Source organism: Delphinapterus leucas, chromosome 13, assembly GCF_059928025.1.
Source record: "Delphinapterus leucas isolate spDelLeu-1000000601 "Yukka" chromosome 13, BTC_Dleu_Yukka2, whole genome shotgun sequence".
Lineage (NCBI taxonomy): Eukaryota > Metazoa > Chordata > Mammalia > Artiodactyla > Monodontidae > Delphinapterus > Delphinapterus leucas.
Window position 1 is genome coordinate 32,792,892 of NC_143141.1, and position 16,339 is coordinate 32,809,230.

The 16,339-nt window shown below is 33.6% G+C and overlaps 1 protein-coding gene across 27 annotated transcripts in view; it reads left to right on the top strand.

The window, feature by feature from the left end:
* The window catches only part of EXOC6B (exocyst complex component 6B), a 703,642-nt gene that overhangs the window by 354,209 nt on the left and 333,094 nt on the right, over positions 1-16,339 (top strand). For all 27 annotated transcript variants that reach the window (XM_089922288.1, XM_089922290.1, XM_022561258.2 and 24 more), the window contains 4 exons: positions 9,392-9,463; positions 10,165-10,262; positions 11,856-11,961; positions 12,829-12,938. In XM_089922288.1, the coding sequence (XP_089778414.1) occupies positions 9,392-9,463; positions 10,165-10,262; positions 11,856-11,961; positions 12,829-12,938 (386 nt within the window). The remainder of the gene's footprint in view (positions 1-9,391; positions 9,464-10,164; positions 10,263-11,855; positions 11,962-12,828; positions 12,939-16,339) is intronic.

Consider the following 16,339-nt stretch of genomic DNA (forward strand, 5'->3'; position numbering starts at 1 on the left):
CTTATTTGCTTTTTTTTTTTTTTTTTTTGCGGTACGTGGGCCTCTTACTGTTGTGGCTTCTCCCGTTGTGGAGCACAGGCTCCGGACGCGCAGGCTCAGCGGCCATGGCTCACGGGCCCAGCCGCTCTGCGGCATGTGGGATCTTCCTGGACCGGGGCACGAACCCGTGTCCCCTGCATCAGCAGGTGGATTTTCAACTGCTGCGCCACCAGGGAAGCCCTGCTTTTATATCTTTTGGTAAAATATTTTATGTGCTCCCTATCTAAGTCCTATTTTTGGTATTTTATGGTTTATTTCAGGTAGTATTTTGAGGAAGGTTTGTTTCTCATTCATATTTATTAACTAGTATTACTGTCATTCTATGGGAGAGAAGTCTTTGATTTTGTTTGTTTATTTTATATCTGTCCATTTCCCTGATTTCACCAATTTTATTTTTTTCCTGGGAAAAGGTGTTTTTCTTTTAGAAAACTTAGATTTCTTCCAAACAGTTTCTTTTTTTAAAGCAGTGGTTTTTCACATTTGAGAATGTGACAAATCTATAGGAGCCTCTCAGCAGGAAAATATACTCTTTTCCTCATCATGCAACCATACTTATTGTCATGAAGAATAAGACACTTTACAATGTGCTGATTAAAGTGTATATCTATGGAGAAAATTAATCTTAATGGAATGTTTCCTTGTAGATCTACTGTGTATTCTTTTGAACTGAAGAATAAATGACAAAAATACCTTTAAAAAAATAGTTTAGCATCAGTCTACAGAGGCAGAAAGAAATTAGTGGTCTCCTAGGGCTGGGAATGGATATGAGGAATAAGTAGGTGATAGCTTAAGGGGCAGGGTTTCTCTTTGAGATGAAGAAAATGTTCTAAAACTGACTGTGGTTATGTTTGCACATGTCTGCAAAAATATTAAAAAAACTAAAAACTGTTGAATTACATACTTTAAATGGGTGAGTAGTATGGTATGGGAATTGTATTTCAACAGAACCATTAAAATAGAACTCAACATCACGTACATTTACTGACTGAATCATTTTTATCCATTATGAGACAAAGTAGTTGATGCCACAGATACCAATTCTATTTTATGACACTATTTATTGTGTTACATTATCAGCAAGAAAGAAAAATAAGAACAACCTAAACATCAAAGCAAATCTCAAAAGGAAACATTATATCTGAGTGGTTATTTTTTGTAAAAAATCTGTATATTTTTCTAACTTTCTATGTCACTAATTAAAACTTTTTATATTTTCTGATTGAATTATCAGTCATTGCATAAATTGGAAACATTTTGAAAGATATAATATTCTCAGTGCTGATTTCAAAACATGATAAAAATCTTATGCAATCTTATACAATCTATCTCACTTAGAATTCAAATTTAACAGTACCTGTATATTAATAATATTCTAATACAAAGAATTCATATCAGGAATGGTTTAATATTAGAAGATCTGTTAATATAATTGCTAGTATGACTACCAATAAAATGATAAACAGATCATCTGATAATACTAGAAAGGTATCTTTTTACTATTTAAAATTATGGAACAATATAATTTGTGTGGCCAAAAATCCTCATGTTTTGTAGCTATTAAATATTGGACATTTTTTCTTATTATGTGATGGGCAGACAAGAGTGTGTACTGTAATAGTGGGGTTTTTTTGTGTGTGTGTGATTGATAGATTGATTGATTTTAACATCTTTATTGGAGTGTAATTGCTTTACAATGGTATGTTAGTTTCTGCTTTATAACAAAGTGAATCAGCTATACATGTATATGGAATCTAAAAAAAAAAAACGGTTATGAAGAACCTAGGGGCAGGACAGGGATAAAGACACAGACGTAGAGAATGGACTTGAGGACACAGGGAGTGGGAAGGGTAAGCTGGGACGAAGTGAGAGAGTGGCATGGACATATATACACTACCAAATGTAAAATAGATAGCTAGTGGGAAGCAGCCGCATAGCACAGGGAGATCAGCTCCGTGCTTTGTAATAGTGGTTTTATACGCACCCACATCCATACCCACCCCCCCCCACACACACATATTTTCAATTTCTTTGAGTCAAAGGGTGTACTAAGCATATATGTCGTGCAGCTCTCTAACCAAATTGCTATTGAAATAACATGTAAGAAAAACTAAAAAGAGAAACACTGCAGAGTACCTCTATAGGCCAGAAGTTTTGAAAAATTTCTTTGAATTTAGAAAACAGAAGGAATCAGAATAATGACTCCACCTGAGAAAAGAAAATATTACATTAAATATGGCGTAGAGGGTATTGTCAAAGTAGGAAACATTGTTCCAAATGGAATCTAGGAACACTCTAAATTCAGTCAACAAATGTTATGAGCAGGAATGAGGCTGCGAGAAATCTTAAGTGAAATTATTTAGAGGTCTACCTTCTAAAAATCTTGGCTAGACAGCAGGTTACCCAATTCCTTTGGCCAACCTTACCATCAACATAAAGAGATGATAACATGATTAGTGAAGTTCTCTAGTACTACTTTTTGAGCAAGGTGATTCATCTGCCCCACCCACCTACAAAGAGCCTGTAGTCAGTTTTTGGAAAACAGACTTAAAAGCTGCAGAGGGTGAAACCCATACCGGTTATACATACTAGTCAATCTAGTCCTTCATTTCTAAACATAAACAAATGCCGAGTTGTAGAATATTTGAGGAAAACCAGTTACATCAAATAGAAGACAATAATAAACAAATTGCATAGCTATTCTTTAGCAAATACAAATAACTCATGGACTAGGAGATAAATTTATAAAATAATAATTATTTCTCATTTTAGGAATATAGGAAGCTAGGTCATTCATAGCAGCTGTTCAGCTTGAAACAACTAAAAGTACTGCTTTATGTACTGCATATAAGATGTTTAAGTCTAGAGTGCTTAGTAAGGTTATTAAGGAATTACCAGGCCAAATCCAGGGGAGATTGAGAGTCCAGAGGTCCAGAAAGATAGACTTAAACACTTAAGCTGCATTTGCCTTGAGGTTACTTGTTAGTCCAGGCAATTTGTACTCAGATTTGATAGTCTCTGGGGCCTATCTGGGATGGAGAGTCTAATATGGTGCCCTCCCCCACATTAAACTGGAAAGAACTATTCTTTTCAGGTTAAGACTGAATCAGAAGTAAGTAAGAGAGCAGTCAAAATTCTTCCCTTAAAGAAATCTTCAGGTCTAGGGAGTTTTTTTCTTGAATTCCTATCTTACATAAACTCTTGGAGAATAGAAAAGAGGAAACACCAACTCATTTTATGAGGTGTGTGTAATCTTGATAATGAAGCCAGATGAGGATAGTACAAGAACTCATAAACTCATAAATATACAGACTCATTCATAAATATAGATCAGAAATCTTAAATAAAATATTAGAAAACAGAATTCAGCAGTTTATAAAGAGCTTTAATATGTTGAGTTTATTATAGCAAATGCAAGCTTAGTTCAATATTACAAAGTTTATTAACATAATTTAATGAATTAATAGATTAAAGGACAAAAATCATGTAATCATTTCAATAGATACAGAACAGCATTTAATAAAACACACCATAAATTCATGGTAAGATCTCTTAGTAAATTGAAAACATAAGAGAATTTCTTTAAACTGATAAAAATCTATCCTCAAAAACCTATAATAAGTATCATATTTAATTACCATCACTCCTATTTTGTATTGTATTAGAAGTTGTGCTTACTGTTGTAAAGATAGAAACATAAATAAATTAAAAAATACACCTTTGAAAGGAAGAAACAAAATTGTCATTTTTGCAGATGATATATTTTTGTACGTTGAAAATTCAAAGAATTTACAGAAAATTTATTACAATTAATGGAAGAGGTTAGCATGTTCCCTGATACAAAATCATTATGCAAAATCAACTGTCATTTTATAAACCACGAGTAAAAGTTGAAAAGTTAAAATTTTTAAAAGATAAAATTGATACAATAGCATACATTAAAAGTAGTAGAAATATATCTAGCAAAATATGTTCAAGACCTCCATGGAGAAAATTCTAAAATGTTTTTGAGAGTCAAAAAGGAATTAAAGAGGACCTAAATAAAATTGAAATAGCATGTTCATTGATTGGAAGAGTTATTATTGTAGATATCTGTTCTCTTAAAATTGATCTATAAATTTAATTTAGTGGCAGTCAGAATCTCAATAATCTTATTTTTGGGAGGATGAGTACCTTTGCAATCTGATTGTAATATATTGGAGTGTAATTGCTTTACAATGGTGTGTTAGTTTCTGCTTTATAACAAAGTGTATCAGTTATACGTATACATATGTTCCCATATCTCTTCCCTCTTGCGTCTCCCTCCCTCACACCCTCTGCATCCCACCGCTCTAGGTGGTCACAAAGCACCGAGCTGATCTCCCTGTGCTCTGCGGCTGCTTCCCACTAGCTATCTATTTTACGTTTGGTAGTGTATATATGTCCATGCCACTCTCTCACTTTGTCACAACTTACCCTTCCCTCTCCCCATATCCTCAAGTGCATTCTCTAGTAGGTCTGTGTCTTTATTCCTGTCTTACCCCTAGGTTCTTCAGGACATTTTTTTTTCCCTTAGATTCCATATATATGTGTTAGCATACGGTATTTGTCTTTCTCTTTCTGACTTACTTCACTCTGTATGACAGACTCTAGGTCCTTCCACCTCACTACAGATAACTCAATTTCGTTTCTTTTTATGGTTGAGTGATATTCCATTGTATATATGTGCCACATCTTCTTTATCCATTCATCCGATCATGGACATTTAGGTTGTTTCCATGTCCTGGCTATTGTAAATAGAGCTGCAATGAACATTTTGGTACGTGACTCTTTTTGAATTATGGTCTTAAGCCAGTACAAAAGCCAGGAACAGCTAAGAGACTCCTTAAGACTGAGATAAGGTAGGTGGGTTTTCTCTACTGGATATCAAGACTTAATTTAGAAATCTTATTAAATGAGTACCAGACACTCCGGTACCGTCATTGGATAAATAATGAAACAGAATATAGGGCCTCCAAAAAAGATCTTTGATATTTATAAAAGAGATAGTATTGCAGGTCAGTGGGTAGAGGACAGACATTTCAATGAATAGTAATGGGACAGTTGAGTATCAGTATGGGGGAAATAATATACCAAAAAATGAGTTTCAGATTGATAAAATATCAAAATGTAAGGCCATAAATCTTTCAGAAGATAGTATAAGAGAATATCTTTATGATTCAGGTTAGGGAAGGAATTCCTAACTAAAATACCAAAGGCACTAACCAGAAAGGAAAAGATTCATACATTAAATATTAAGCTGCGTTAAAGCTGTAAGAAAAAACAAAAAAATGAAAGATAGTAGATAAAATAAGCTATATGATGAGAAATGATGTTTTCAACACAATATCAGCAAAGAACTAACATAAAACATACAAAAATTTCACTATTCATCATGACAATAGAGACAGACAATAGAAAAAACAAGCAAAAGATTTAAACAGATACTTCACTAAGGAAGGAATTCACTTGGCTGAGAAACATGTGAAAGATGCTCAACTTTAGTGCATCATTGAAATGCAAATTAAAACCAAATGAGATAACATTATGTAAGAATTAATAACACAAATGTTGATAAGGATATGAAGTATTCAGAACCCCTTTGAAAAAAATTAGCATCATCTTTTAAAATCGAAGATCCTCATGAACCAGAAATACTTCTCCTAACTATATTCCCTTGAGAAGCTTGCCCTAATGCACCATAATACACATGCAAGAATATTCATTCCAGCATTGTTGAATTTTCAAAATTAGAAATGACTTAAATGTCCATTGGTAATAAAATGAACAATCTGGGTTAAACTCCTAACATGGAATATTATACAGCATGAAAATGCCCACACTATAGCTATATACAGTAGCATGGATGAATTTCACAAGTATAATGTTGAATTATAAAAGCAAGACAGAAATTTATACATACAGATTTTTTCCACTTACATCATATTGAGAAAGAAAATATTGAGTAAGACTGAGTATTTAGATGGTTACAAAGCAATGAAATTAAGAGAATGAACTGACAGGCATATGTGATAAAGGTCTGGTACTGAAAATATATAGAGAACTCTTAACACTCAACAGTAAGAAAAAAATTTAAAAACGGGCCCAATTAAAAAACAGGCAAAAGTTCTGAACAGATACCTCACCAAAGAAGATATTCAAATGGCAGGAAAGTATACAAAAGATGCTCAACAACATATGTCCTCAGGGAATTACAAATTAAACAACAATGAGCTACCACCACACACCCATTAGAATGGCTAAAATACTGACAACACCAAATGCTGAAGAGAATGTGGAACAGCAGGAACTCTCATTGTTGATGGGAATGGAAAATGGTACAGCCAGCTTAGAATAGAGTTTGGCAGTTTCTACAAAATGAAACATACTCTTACTATATGATCCAGCAAGTACACTCTAGGTATTTGCCAAATGAGTTGAAAACTTATGTTAACACAGAAACCTGCCCACTCATGTTTATAACAGCTTATTCATAATAGCCAAAACCTGGAAGCAACCAAGATGTCCTTTAGCAGGTGAATGGATAAACTCTGGTACATTCTTATAATTGAATATTTATTCAGTGGCAAAAAAGAAATGGTCTATCAATCCACAAAAAGACGTGGAGGAAAGTTAAATGCATATTGCTAAGTAAAAGAACCCAATCTGAGAAGGCTATATACTCATATGATTCCAACTATATGACATTCTGGAAGAGGCAAAATTATGGAGACAGTAAAAAGATCAGGGTTGCCAGGATTTGGGAGAGGGATGGAGGGATGAATAAGTGGAAGACAGGGAATTTTTAGAGCAGTGAAACTATTCTCTACAATATTGTAATGGTGGAATATGTCATTATACATATGTTAAAACCTGTAGATTATATAACACAAAGAGTAAACTCTAATGTAAACTATGGACTTCAGTTAATAACAGTGTGTCAGTGTTGGTTCATCAGCTGTACCAAATGTTACCGCACTAATGCAAGATGTTATAATAAGGGAATCTGCATGAATTTCTGTGTGAAGGGATATATGGGAACTCTGTACTTTCTGCTCAATTTATCTGTAAATACAAAACTGCTCTAAGAAATAAAGTTTATTAAGTTAAAAAGTACAAAGAAGCAAAAACATGAAGGAAAGACATGGAAATGATTATCATAAATGTCATGATAATGTTTTCCTGAGTGGAGAGGAAAGAAGTTGTTTTGGAGCTTCTGGCATGCTGGTGCTATTTAGTTTTGTTTGCCTGGTGAAGTTGTACATATAGGTTTTATTTATTATTTTCTTTATGTATACTATATTCACAATTTAAAAAAATGTGGTAAGGAGGAAAAGGAAGGAAGCAAGCCACAGAAGGATAGAAATCAAAGATAAACATTGCTTTCTTGGAAATTTATGACTACCATAATAGAGAAATTTAATTCAAAGATTAAATAGATAAAATGGCATATCATTCTGTGATCAAGAAGACAAAATCAAATATATATCCCAAAATATAGAGTGAAGACACAAAGAGATGGAAAATATGAATGGAAAGTTAAGGAACTTGGATAATTGATGTAGATTTTTGGTTGTATCTAATAGGGATTTAGAAAGAAAGAACAGTCACAAAGCAGGGGACTTAAATAATTAAATAAAAGAGGGAAATTTCCCTGCATTAAAGAAAGACTAGATTATTACAGTTGAAAGGATGCATTTTTTTGGTCAGGCAGGGTAAATTATGGCAGACAGTTTTCTCGCATCTGAAATTGTGTATTTTAGTTTGAGTGCAAAAGAAAGGCATTTCCAAACACATGAGGGTTCAAAGTTTACTTTTCACCCATCCTGTCTTACTGGTGTTTTACCAAAGATGAAAAAGAAATTCTAAATACAAGATGGGATGGGAGTAAATAAATGTGTGCAAAAATGAGAGTAAAACTCATAGATAAATCTAAATAACTGATTGTTTGACTATTTGTAAAGCTTATGCTATTAAGAATCCCTAAAAGAGGAGAAGCTTAAGTTTAAAACATTTTTTAGATGAAAACCCCAGATTATTTCAAATAAACAGTGGGCAGAAAGTATATAACATTAATAACCAGTATAAGATAATTTGAAAACACTGATCCAATGAAAAACAGGAAAGGAAACAAAAAAGAAAGAAGAAATCATTGAAAATAGAAAACTTAAAATAAGATGGCTAGAATAGGTCCAAATATGTAAGTATTCATGAGAAATGCCAGAGTTGGAAAGTATTATAGTTTGGTTACTAAGAGAGAGTCATACATTAAGATTACACAGAAAGATTGAAAATAAAGAATGGGGAGCAAAAAGGACAATATTCTTCAAGAAAATTGGATTGAAGTTAAAGACCATTAAATGGGAGAAGAGAGGAACATTTGTTTTGATATTATTTTTAACCCACCAAAAAGACAATAACCCATTTACTGGGAACAAGCAAGCATCAGTATGTATACAAACAAAAACTGTTAAGTAGTAGGAAGAGAAACCAAGGGACCACACCATTGTGGGAGAATTCAATGCTCCTTCAGGAACTGAGCAATTAAGTAGAGGGCAAGTAATCAAACTGTAATTAAGAGAATTTGAATATCAAAGTCACTGAAAAATAGTGCCATATACATCTTTGTAGCTTGTCCGCAGAAGGTATCTTCAATGTCATTTCAGTTTTCAAATTTGTTGATAAGAGATTATACATGGACTTTTTGTAATTTGTATTTTCCTCTGTATTGTTTAGTTTTGTTTTCTCTTTGTTGTTTAATTGGACTTAACTGTGATTTGTCTATTTTATTGATTTTATGTTTAACTTGAGCTTTTGGTTTCATTGATCAAATCTTTCATGTCTTCTCTATGTCATTAATGTCTGCTTTTTATTTTATCAGTTTTGTTCTCTCATTTATGGTTTATTTTGGCTTTTTTGGCCTAGCTTCATGAGTTGAGTGGTTAGTTTGTTTATTTTAAACCTTTTATGTTTTCTAATGTTCACATATAAAGATGTAATTTGTTTTTAAAATGGTGTTAGCTGCATTCTATAGGTTTTGATTTGAACTATTTCATTGCTGTTCATTTTTAAATAATCTGCAATATCAATTTTGATTTCTTCTTTAACCAAACAGTTATTTAGAAGTGTGTTTTAAAATTTCCAAGTGTTAAAAATGTAGATCATGGATTATTGGAGTCTTTACTCACTCTTCCCTGGCTGAATCTGGTGTTCCTTTAAACCAGGAAGGTTTTCCAGAGAGCGTTTACCAGGTGCAGCATTAAGCAGTTGAGTAAATCAAAATTTACTTTTATTTTTGATAAATGCGTTTTTTCTCATTGTCTTTTATTTCCTTTAGTCTTACTGCTCTGATCCAAACCTCGTGTTAGATTTGAAGAACCTCATTGTGCTTTTTGCTGACACACTTCAGGTTTGTGGTTTATGTTTACACAGACTTATCTAGAAGAGTGTTTCATCATCTCTAAATCTTTTCATTGTCTATCTAAGCTTGAGTAAGTAACTTTTAGTTTTTAGTTGTGTTTCTTCTTTTCCTAGAGCTAGAACTTTTTATCTCTTTGTAGCATTTCCTGCTCATCACCTTGACCGTTTATGTTCTCATAAATTGTTCTCATCCCCCTTTTTTTCTCAAGGCAAATCAATTAATTGAACTCACTACCTTAGTTCTTCAAAATGTCCTTAATTCAGATCTAATGTCTGAGTGATTTTGGAGTTTCATAACTACTGTTTTAAATAATGAACCACATATTATATCCAATAGAATAGCATTAGAAGTGGGTGAGATTGGTAGCATTCTCATTTTCTCTCCCTATTCCTGAAGGCTGCTAAGATTTACAGAAGGAGTTGTAGGGAAAACTTAGCTGACATTTATACCCAGTATATATTAATTTTAATGTTCATCTTTTAATTTTTTTCTGACTGGCTTATATTGGTATATATCTTTTAATTCTTAAGAATGAACACTAGATATTAGGTGGGAATGAAAGATTTTTCTTATCATGGTTTTATTTAAATTGTTGGCCAAAGAACAAAAATATCTTTCAGTGCCTAATCTCTCATGTTGCTTAAAAAAATCACCTTATGAAATGAAGCTATTTTCTTATTTTGTTTCAGGTGTATGGTTTTCCTGTAAATCAGCTTTTTGACATGCTGTTAGAAATCAGAGATCAATATAGTGAAACTTTGCTAAAGAAGTGGTCAGGTATTTTCAGGTGAGAAATTGTCTATAGTTGTGTGTGTGTGCGCACGCACGTGTGTGCATGCATGTGTGTACACACGTCTTTATACATAAGGTTTTTCAGATGTAATAAGCAACAAGTATATGTGGCTTATTTTTTCTAGCTCTGATCCCAGTTATGATTAAGAATTCAAATAAGGTGTAGTGGTGTCCCAAATAAAGTTCCCGAGATATCCAGTCTCAGTATATTAGTACCTACTATGTGAGGAGTCCCCAGATCCCATTTTGGCTTTTTTGTTTCCTTGAATGAACGTCATATACCTTGGTTCATACCAACCAGATCACCTTGTGTCTTCTTAATCTGTTTTTTGATTTTCTCTTTGAGGATCATGCCCAGTCTATGTCTCACTTGTAAGGTAGTGGCTTTTGAGCCCTTTCAAGTAATTTAGTTTTTTTGGAACTTTTTTAAAGACTCACTCACGTGATTCCTCATCATCTTTATTCTCTTATACCCAGAGAAGAGATTTATTACAATCCAGTATTTGAAGCATATTATTTAAATAGTTACTGCAACATGCATACAACAATAAGAAAATTATTGTATTACACCTCCACTTACAAATGTTTCCTTGCACTGTTTTCCTGGCACACAACTCATGTCAGCTCACTTGTTTCTTCTCCTTTTGCACCTTTACTCCTTAAAGTGATCTTTCTGCTTACTGTAAGACCTCTTCCCCAGATCAGCTTTCCCTACTTTCAGGTTCGTATAGCTTTAAGATATTACATTGTCCCTTTAATCTTACTCTTCACATTTTATGAACATGTCTCTGATAATTATGTAGTGCAACTCATTTATATATTAATATAAGCATTTGTGTTTCTAAAAGCCCAGTTTATTAATGATACAGTTTTATTTAGAGGAGGATTATCTCTTGAAAATTAGTAACATGATATATCCATGGTTTTAAGAGCGTCTGATCTGATGCCTTCAGTAAATTTCTTTTTTGATTTTGGTAGTATGGTCTCTGCTTTTAGAGAACCCCCAGTCCAGTTAAGGAGGCGAAACCTATGGATGAAGAAAAAGTCATTCTTAATATAGAGCAGTAGATGAAGTAAATGAACATAATTTGGATTTATTATAGAACTTGCTTCTCCTCATCTGCCAGTTTTGAAAGTTAGATCTAGTACAGAATTAAAGAACATAATCAAAAATGTCTTATTTTTTAATAAAAGCAAATAAAACCTCTTTGCCTTCTCCAGAGCTCACATTCTTTTATTATTTACTTCTCACTTGCCTTAAGGCTTCAACATGTTGCCTTAAAATTTTCTGTCTGACCTGTAAATCTCAAATACTATGAGGTCATGTTTATAATTGTGTTCCATTTGTTTTAGAATGTAATTTTCCTTCTGTCTTTTTTTTTTTTTTTTTAAAGATGTCCTTACCTGAGACCAAATAGCTGTATTATAAAAGGAATAGATTAGGGACTGGGAAATATTTATTTTGGGTTGAGGTGGATATACAACCCTTGGAGCTCATCTGAAAATTATTTGTGATCACTGTAGTGATTAACTAACCCTTCTTTCCTTTTTACCTCCTCCCTTCCTGTCTTCTGTATTTTCTTTATAGAAACATACTTGATTCTGACAACTACAGTCCTATACCAGTAACAAGTGAAGAGATATATAAAAAGGTGGTAGGACAATTCCCATTCCAAGATACAGAGCTGGAAAAGGTAAGGAACACTTTAAAATAAACTTCTCTGATTTGGCATCCCCTTAAAGCTTTCTTTGTATCAGTCTCGTTAAAGGCATAACTTCTAACTCAATGGGTTAGAAATCTAAAACACCTTCAAAGGATGATTTTTGGGCTTAGAAGGGCTTAGAAGAGCAGAAGTTCCTGTTTGGGGAATCAGTAAATGGCTTTGGGGTATTGTCACCTCTGAAGTGTTTGGGGGATTTCTGGAAGTGTTCCATTTTGGCTTACACTTTCAAATACTTTCTTTTATTATACTTTTAGGACATTTTATCCCCAAAACATACAGTAGAATTTACCATACTATATAACTGTATTGGTTTTGACAATGCATTGAGTCATGTATGTGCTACCACAATAATGATACAGGACAGTTCCATGATTCCAAAAAATTCCCTCATGCTACACCTTCTTAATCAGTTCCTCCTCTAACCCCCAGCCTTTGCCAACCACCAGTCTTGTTGCTATCCATCACTTTTGCCTTTTCTAGAATGCCTTATAAATGGAATCATATAGTATGTAACCTTTTGAGACTGGCTTCTTTCACTGAACATAATGCTTTTGAGATTCATCTAAGTTGTTGCATGTATCAGTAACTCATTACTTTTTATTGCTGAAAATGTATCACAATTTATCAGGTTTTGGAGGACATTTGAATTATTGTTTATTTAATCTTATTCTTTTTAGTATCAGAAAACTTTCACAAATATATTTCTTTTAGTTTGAGATTATTAAGCAAGCAGTTCACAGTGTGGAAGAAAATTTCCTTTGCATTTTAATTAATTTATTAGTATTTTCAATGTATGTTGGTTTGTGACTTGGCTTTCATTAATTCCTGCTTTTACAGCAACCATTTCCAAAAAAGTTTCCATTCTCTGAATTTGTGCCAAAAGTTTACAATCAAATTAAAGAATTTATCTACGCCTGTCTGAAGTTTTCAGAAGATCTTCATCTAAGGTATAGTATGAAACAATGGAAATACAACAGATAGTGAGATTATGGCTCCATATACATAAATATTCTGGAATACTTTTGATGTTCCCTTAGCTCTTATTTTGAAAGTCTTAATATTAGCCCTTTACAGTGTGGCACTGCTATATTTATATGGTCATGGTGAAAGGGAAAGTTGGAAACTCTTGAATAATTTCTTTTTGTTTATATTATTTACTTTATTCTCTGCTATTTTCTTTACAGATTTGCATTTCAACACTATCTAGTGAGAATTCACTAGAAAAGAGTAGTATAATATACTATTTTTTACATTCTGTTTGATGAAAATTTAAGGCCCGTAGGGGAGTAGCATGTAAAATTCTTTGGAAATACCATTCTTTCCAAATATTCTCTGGACTTGTTAAAGGAATTCATATCTCCTTTAATTATTTCACTAACGTATAGTGAGCCTGTTTATGTACCAGATGCATCCTGCTTTTTGGGGATGCAGGATTAACAGACAGTTTTTTGCCCTTAGATATCATCAGTATTTACTGAGGATAATAGACATGGAAATAGACAGTTAAAATATACCATGGTGAGTGTTGTAATATGTATAGTGTGCTTGCAAAACACTGAGAAGAACACTTAATTCATCTTAAAGAATTTGAAGGAGAATGATTGGCTTTTTAAAGGAGCCTCCTCCTCTCAGTGAGTATCACCGTTCGCCCATATTGGAAATCCGAGAATCATTTTCAACTCCTATTTTCTATTAATAACTATTTTTCTTAAAAATAAAGTTTCAGATATTGGTCTAAATTTTTATGAACCCTTCATGAATATGTTATTACATCTATAAAACTCAAAATAGTACTTATCTATGAGGTACTAGGGAGCATACTCCATTGTTACAGAGGAGGAATGTGAGGGAAAGAGAGATTAAGTAACTTCATGAAGGTCACACAGGGAGTAAGTATTCAAGCCAGGATTCAAATCCAATCAGCATCAGCATCAACAAAATAATTACTGCCATGTTTATAAACCTTATTCTTTGGCAGTCATATTGTGAAGTATTTTACATGCATTATCTCAAGAATTTATAATATTTCTTTGAGGTAAGCACTAATTATTACCATGTAACAAATGAGGGCAGTACTCATTTGTAAATGAGCCTCTCTAAATCTAATTGAGGACAAAATTACATCGATTTCTTTTTTTCAGTTTTTTTTTTTTTTTTCTTTAAAGTTTTCTCTTCCCAGTATGGCTGCTTTAATTCATGTTGTAGTCATATTTGTCTTGGACTATTTAAGTAGTCTCCTAATTGTTCTTTTACCTCTAACTTTACTTTCCCAACCATCTGTCCTTTCGTTTTCCTTATTCTATTCTGTATGTCCCCTAGAGTAAGTTTTCTAAAATCAAATCTTATCATTTAACTTTATTCTTCTCACCTTTGCAGAGATTTCTCACGGCATACTCTAGCCTGACATATTTGTCTATCTGCCTCCTCCCCCATTCCTTGACCCAGTCCCCTGTACCTTTTCCAGATTCATATCTCAGGGTAATTTCCCTGTCACCCCATGCTTCAGTCATACCAGCCTGTTTGCTATTTTCTGATCATAACATGCTATTTTTTATCTCTCTTAATTTGCTCATGATTTTCTCTCTACTTGAATTTATTTCTTCTCTTCTGAAGCTCCTGGCTCACTTCTAACCATCTTTAAAGATTCAGTTTAAATATCATGTGCTGAATGAAGCTTTTTGACCACTTCCACCCCTAATGGAGTTGATCTGCTGACTCCTTTGTGCTACTTCGGTAATCTCTGAATACTGTCGTTATAGCTCATCTTAGATTTTATTGCCCTATTGTATCTATGCGTTTCTGTGTGTGCTAGACTATAAGCTCCTTTGTTTATTTATTTGTTTTATTCATGATGCATTGTGAGTAATCTATTATTTGTGAGATGGTGCTTGGTAGTAAGGACATTAAGTTGCTGAAAATGCGTGTCTTCGAAGAGTACCTACTGTAATTGAGGAACTGTGCAATTATTATTAAGTGATGAAAATATACAGCAACAAAATAAGAACCAAGTCTGAGACAAATTGAGGATGTAAGAAAAGGCCTCTTGAAGGGTAGAAACATTTTAAGTTTTGTTCAGCACAATATCCTCTGCACCCAGCTTAGTAAATTTTAAAGGAAGGAGGGGAGGGAGGGAGGGAGGAAGGAAGGAAGGAAGGAAGGAAGGAACAGGAAAGAAAGAAGGAAAGAAAGAAGTGAGTGGATGTATGGTGTGCCACACAACTCTGAAAATAGACAATTGGAAAATAGTTTTGGTTACTTGCTTGATAGCCATTCTTACTAAGTAAAAAAATGAAACACAGGGTTTGTGTAATTAATTAGTTCTTTTCTCTGAAAATGAGATTGATTTCATAGAAATGTTCTTTTGGAAATGAGATTATCTTTGGAAATTATAAACCAAAACTTTTTTACCCTTCAAATGACCACCATCAAATTACTTAGTACCAGAGAATGGTCTCTAAGGTACTTTTTGGTACGTTACTGTATGTAAATTATTACAAGTTCATTGCATAATGACTTCTTCTATCCTTTTTTGGAGGAAAGATAATATGGTAAAGGGATAATCTGAGTAAATTGTTCAGAAGTCTTTTTACTGCTTAACTATATTAAGTTTTTGCCTGAAAACTCCTTTGATATGTTTAACATTGACAGTTTAAAAAAAAATATTCAGTTTGGCAGGGGTTGGTTTACAGATGCCTTTTACTCTTCAATTGCTGTTTATCTTATTTCCTGGGCTACATTTACATTATAACCTGGAGTGACAGAAATCACTTTGGCAATCCTAGCTGTCATTGTGGGGAGATTATATTATGAGGTGTAAGACATAATATGAATAAAAACAGTTAGTTTTCTTAAACACAAGGCTCTCAAAACAGGAAAAACTACTGTATTGAGATTCTTATGGGGACTTCCATGGTGGCGCAGTGGTTAAGAATCCGCCTGCCAATGTGGGGGGCACGGGTTCGATCCCTGGTCCGGGAAGATCCCACATGCTATGGAGCAGCTAAGCCCATGTGCCACAACTACTGAGCCTGTGTTCTAGAGCCCGCAAGCCACAACTACTGAGCCCACATGCCACAACTACTGAAGCCCATGTGCCTAGAACCCGTGCTCCACAACAAGAGAAGCCACTGCAATGAGAAGCCTGCACACTACAACGAAGAATAGCCCCCGCTCGCCACAAATAGAGAAAGCCCGCGCACAGCAACAAAGACCCAACGCAGCCAAAGATAAACAAATAAATTTATAAGAAAAAGATAGATTCTTATGAAGCTTTAAGCATAATTATTTTCTTAAATCAAACTTTAATTTCTTTTCCTAGCAAGAATTTTGTCTTTTACATTGAACAGAG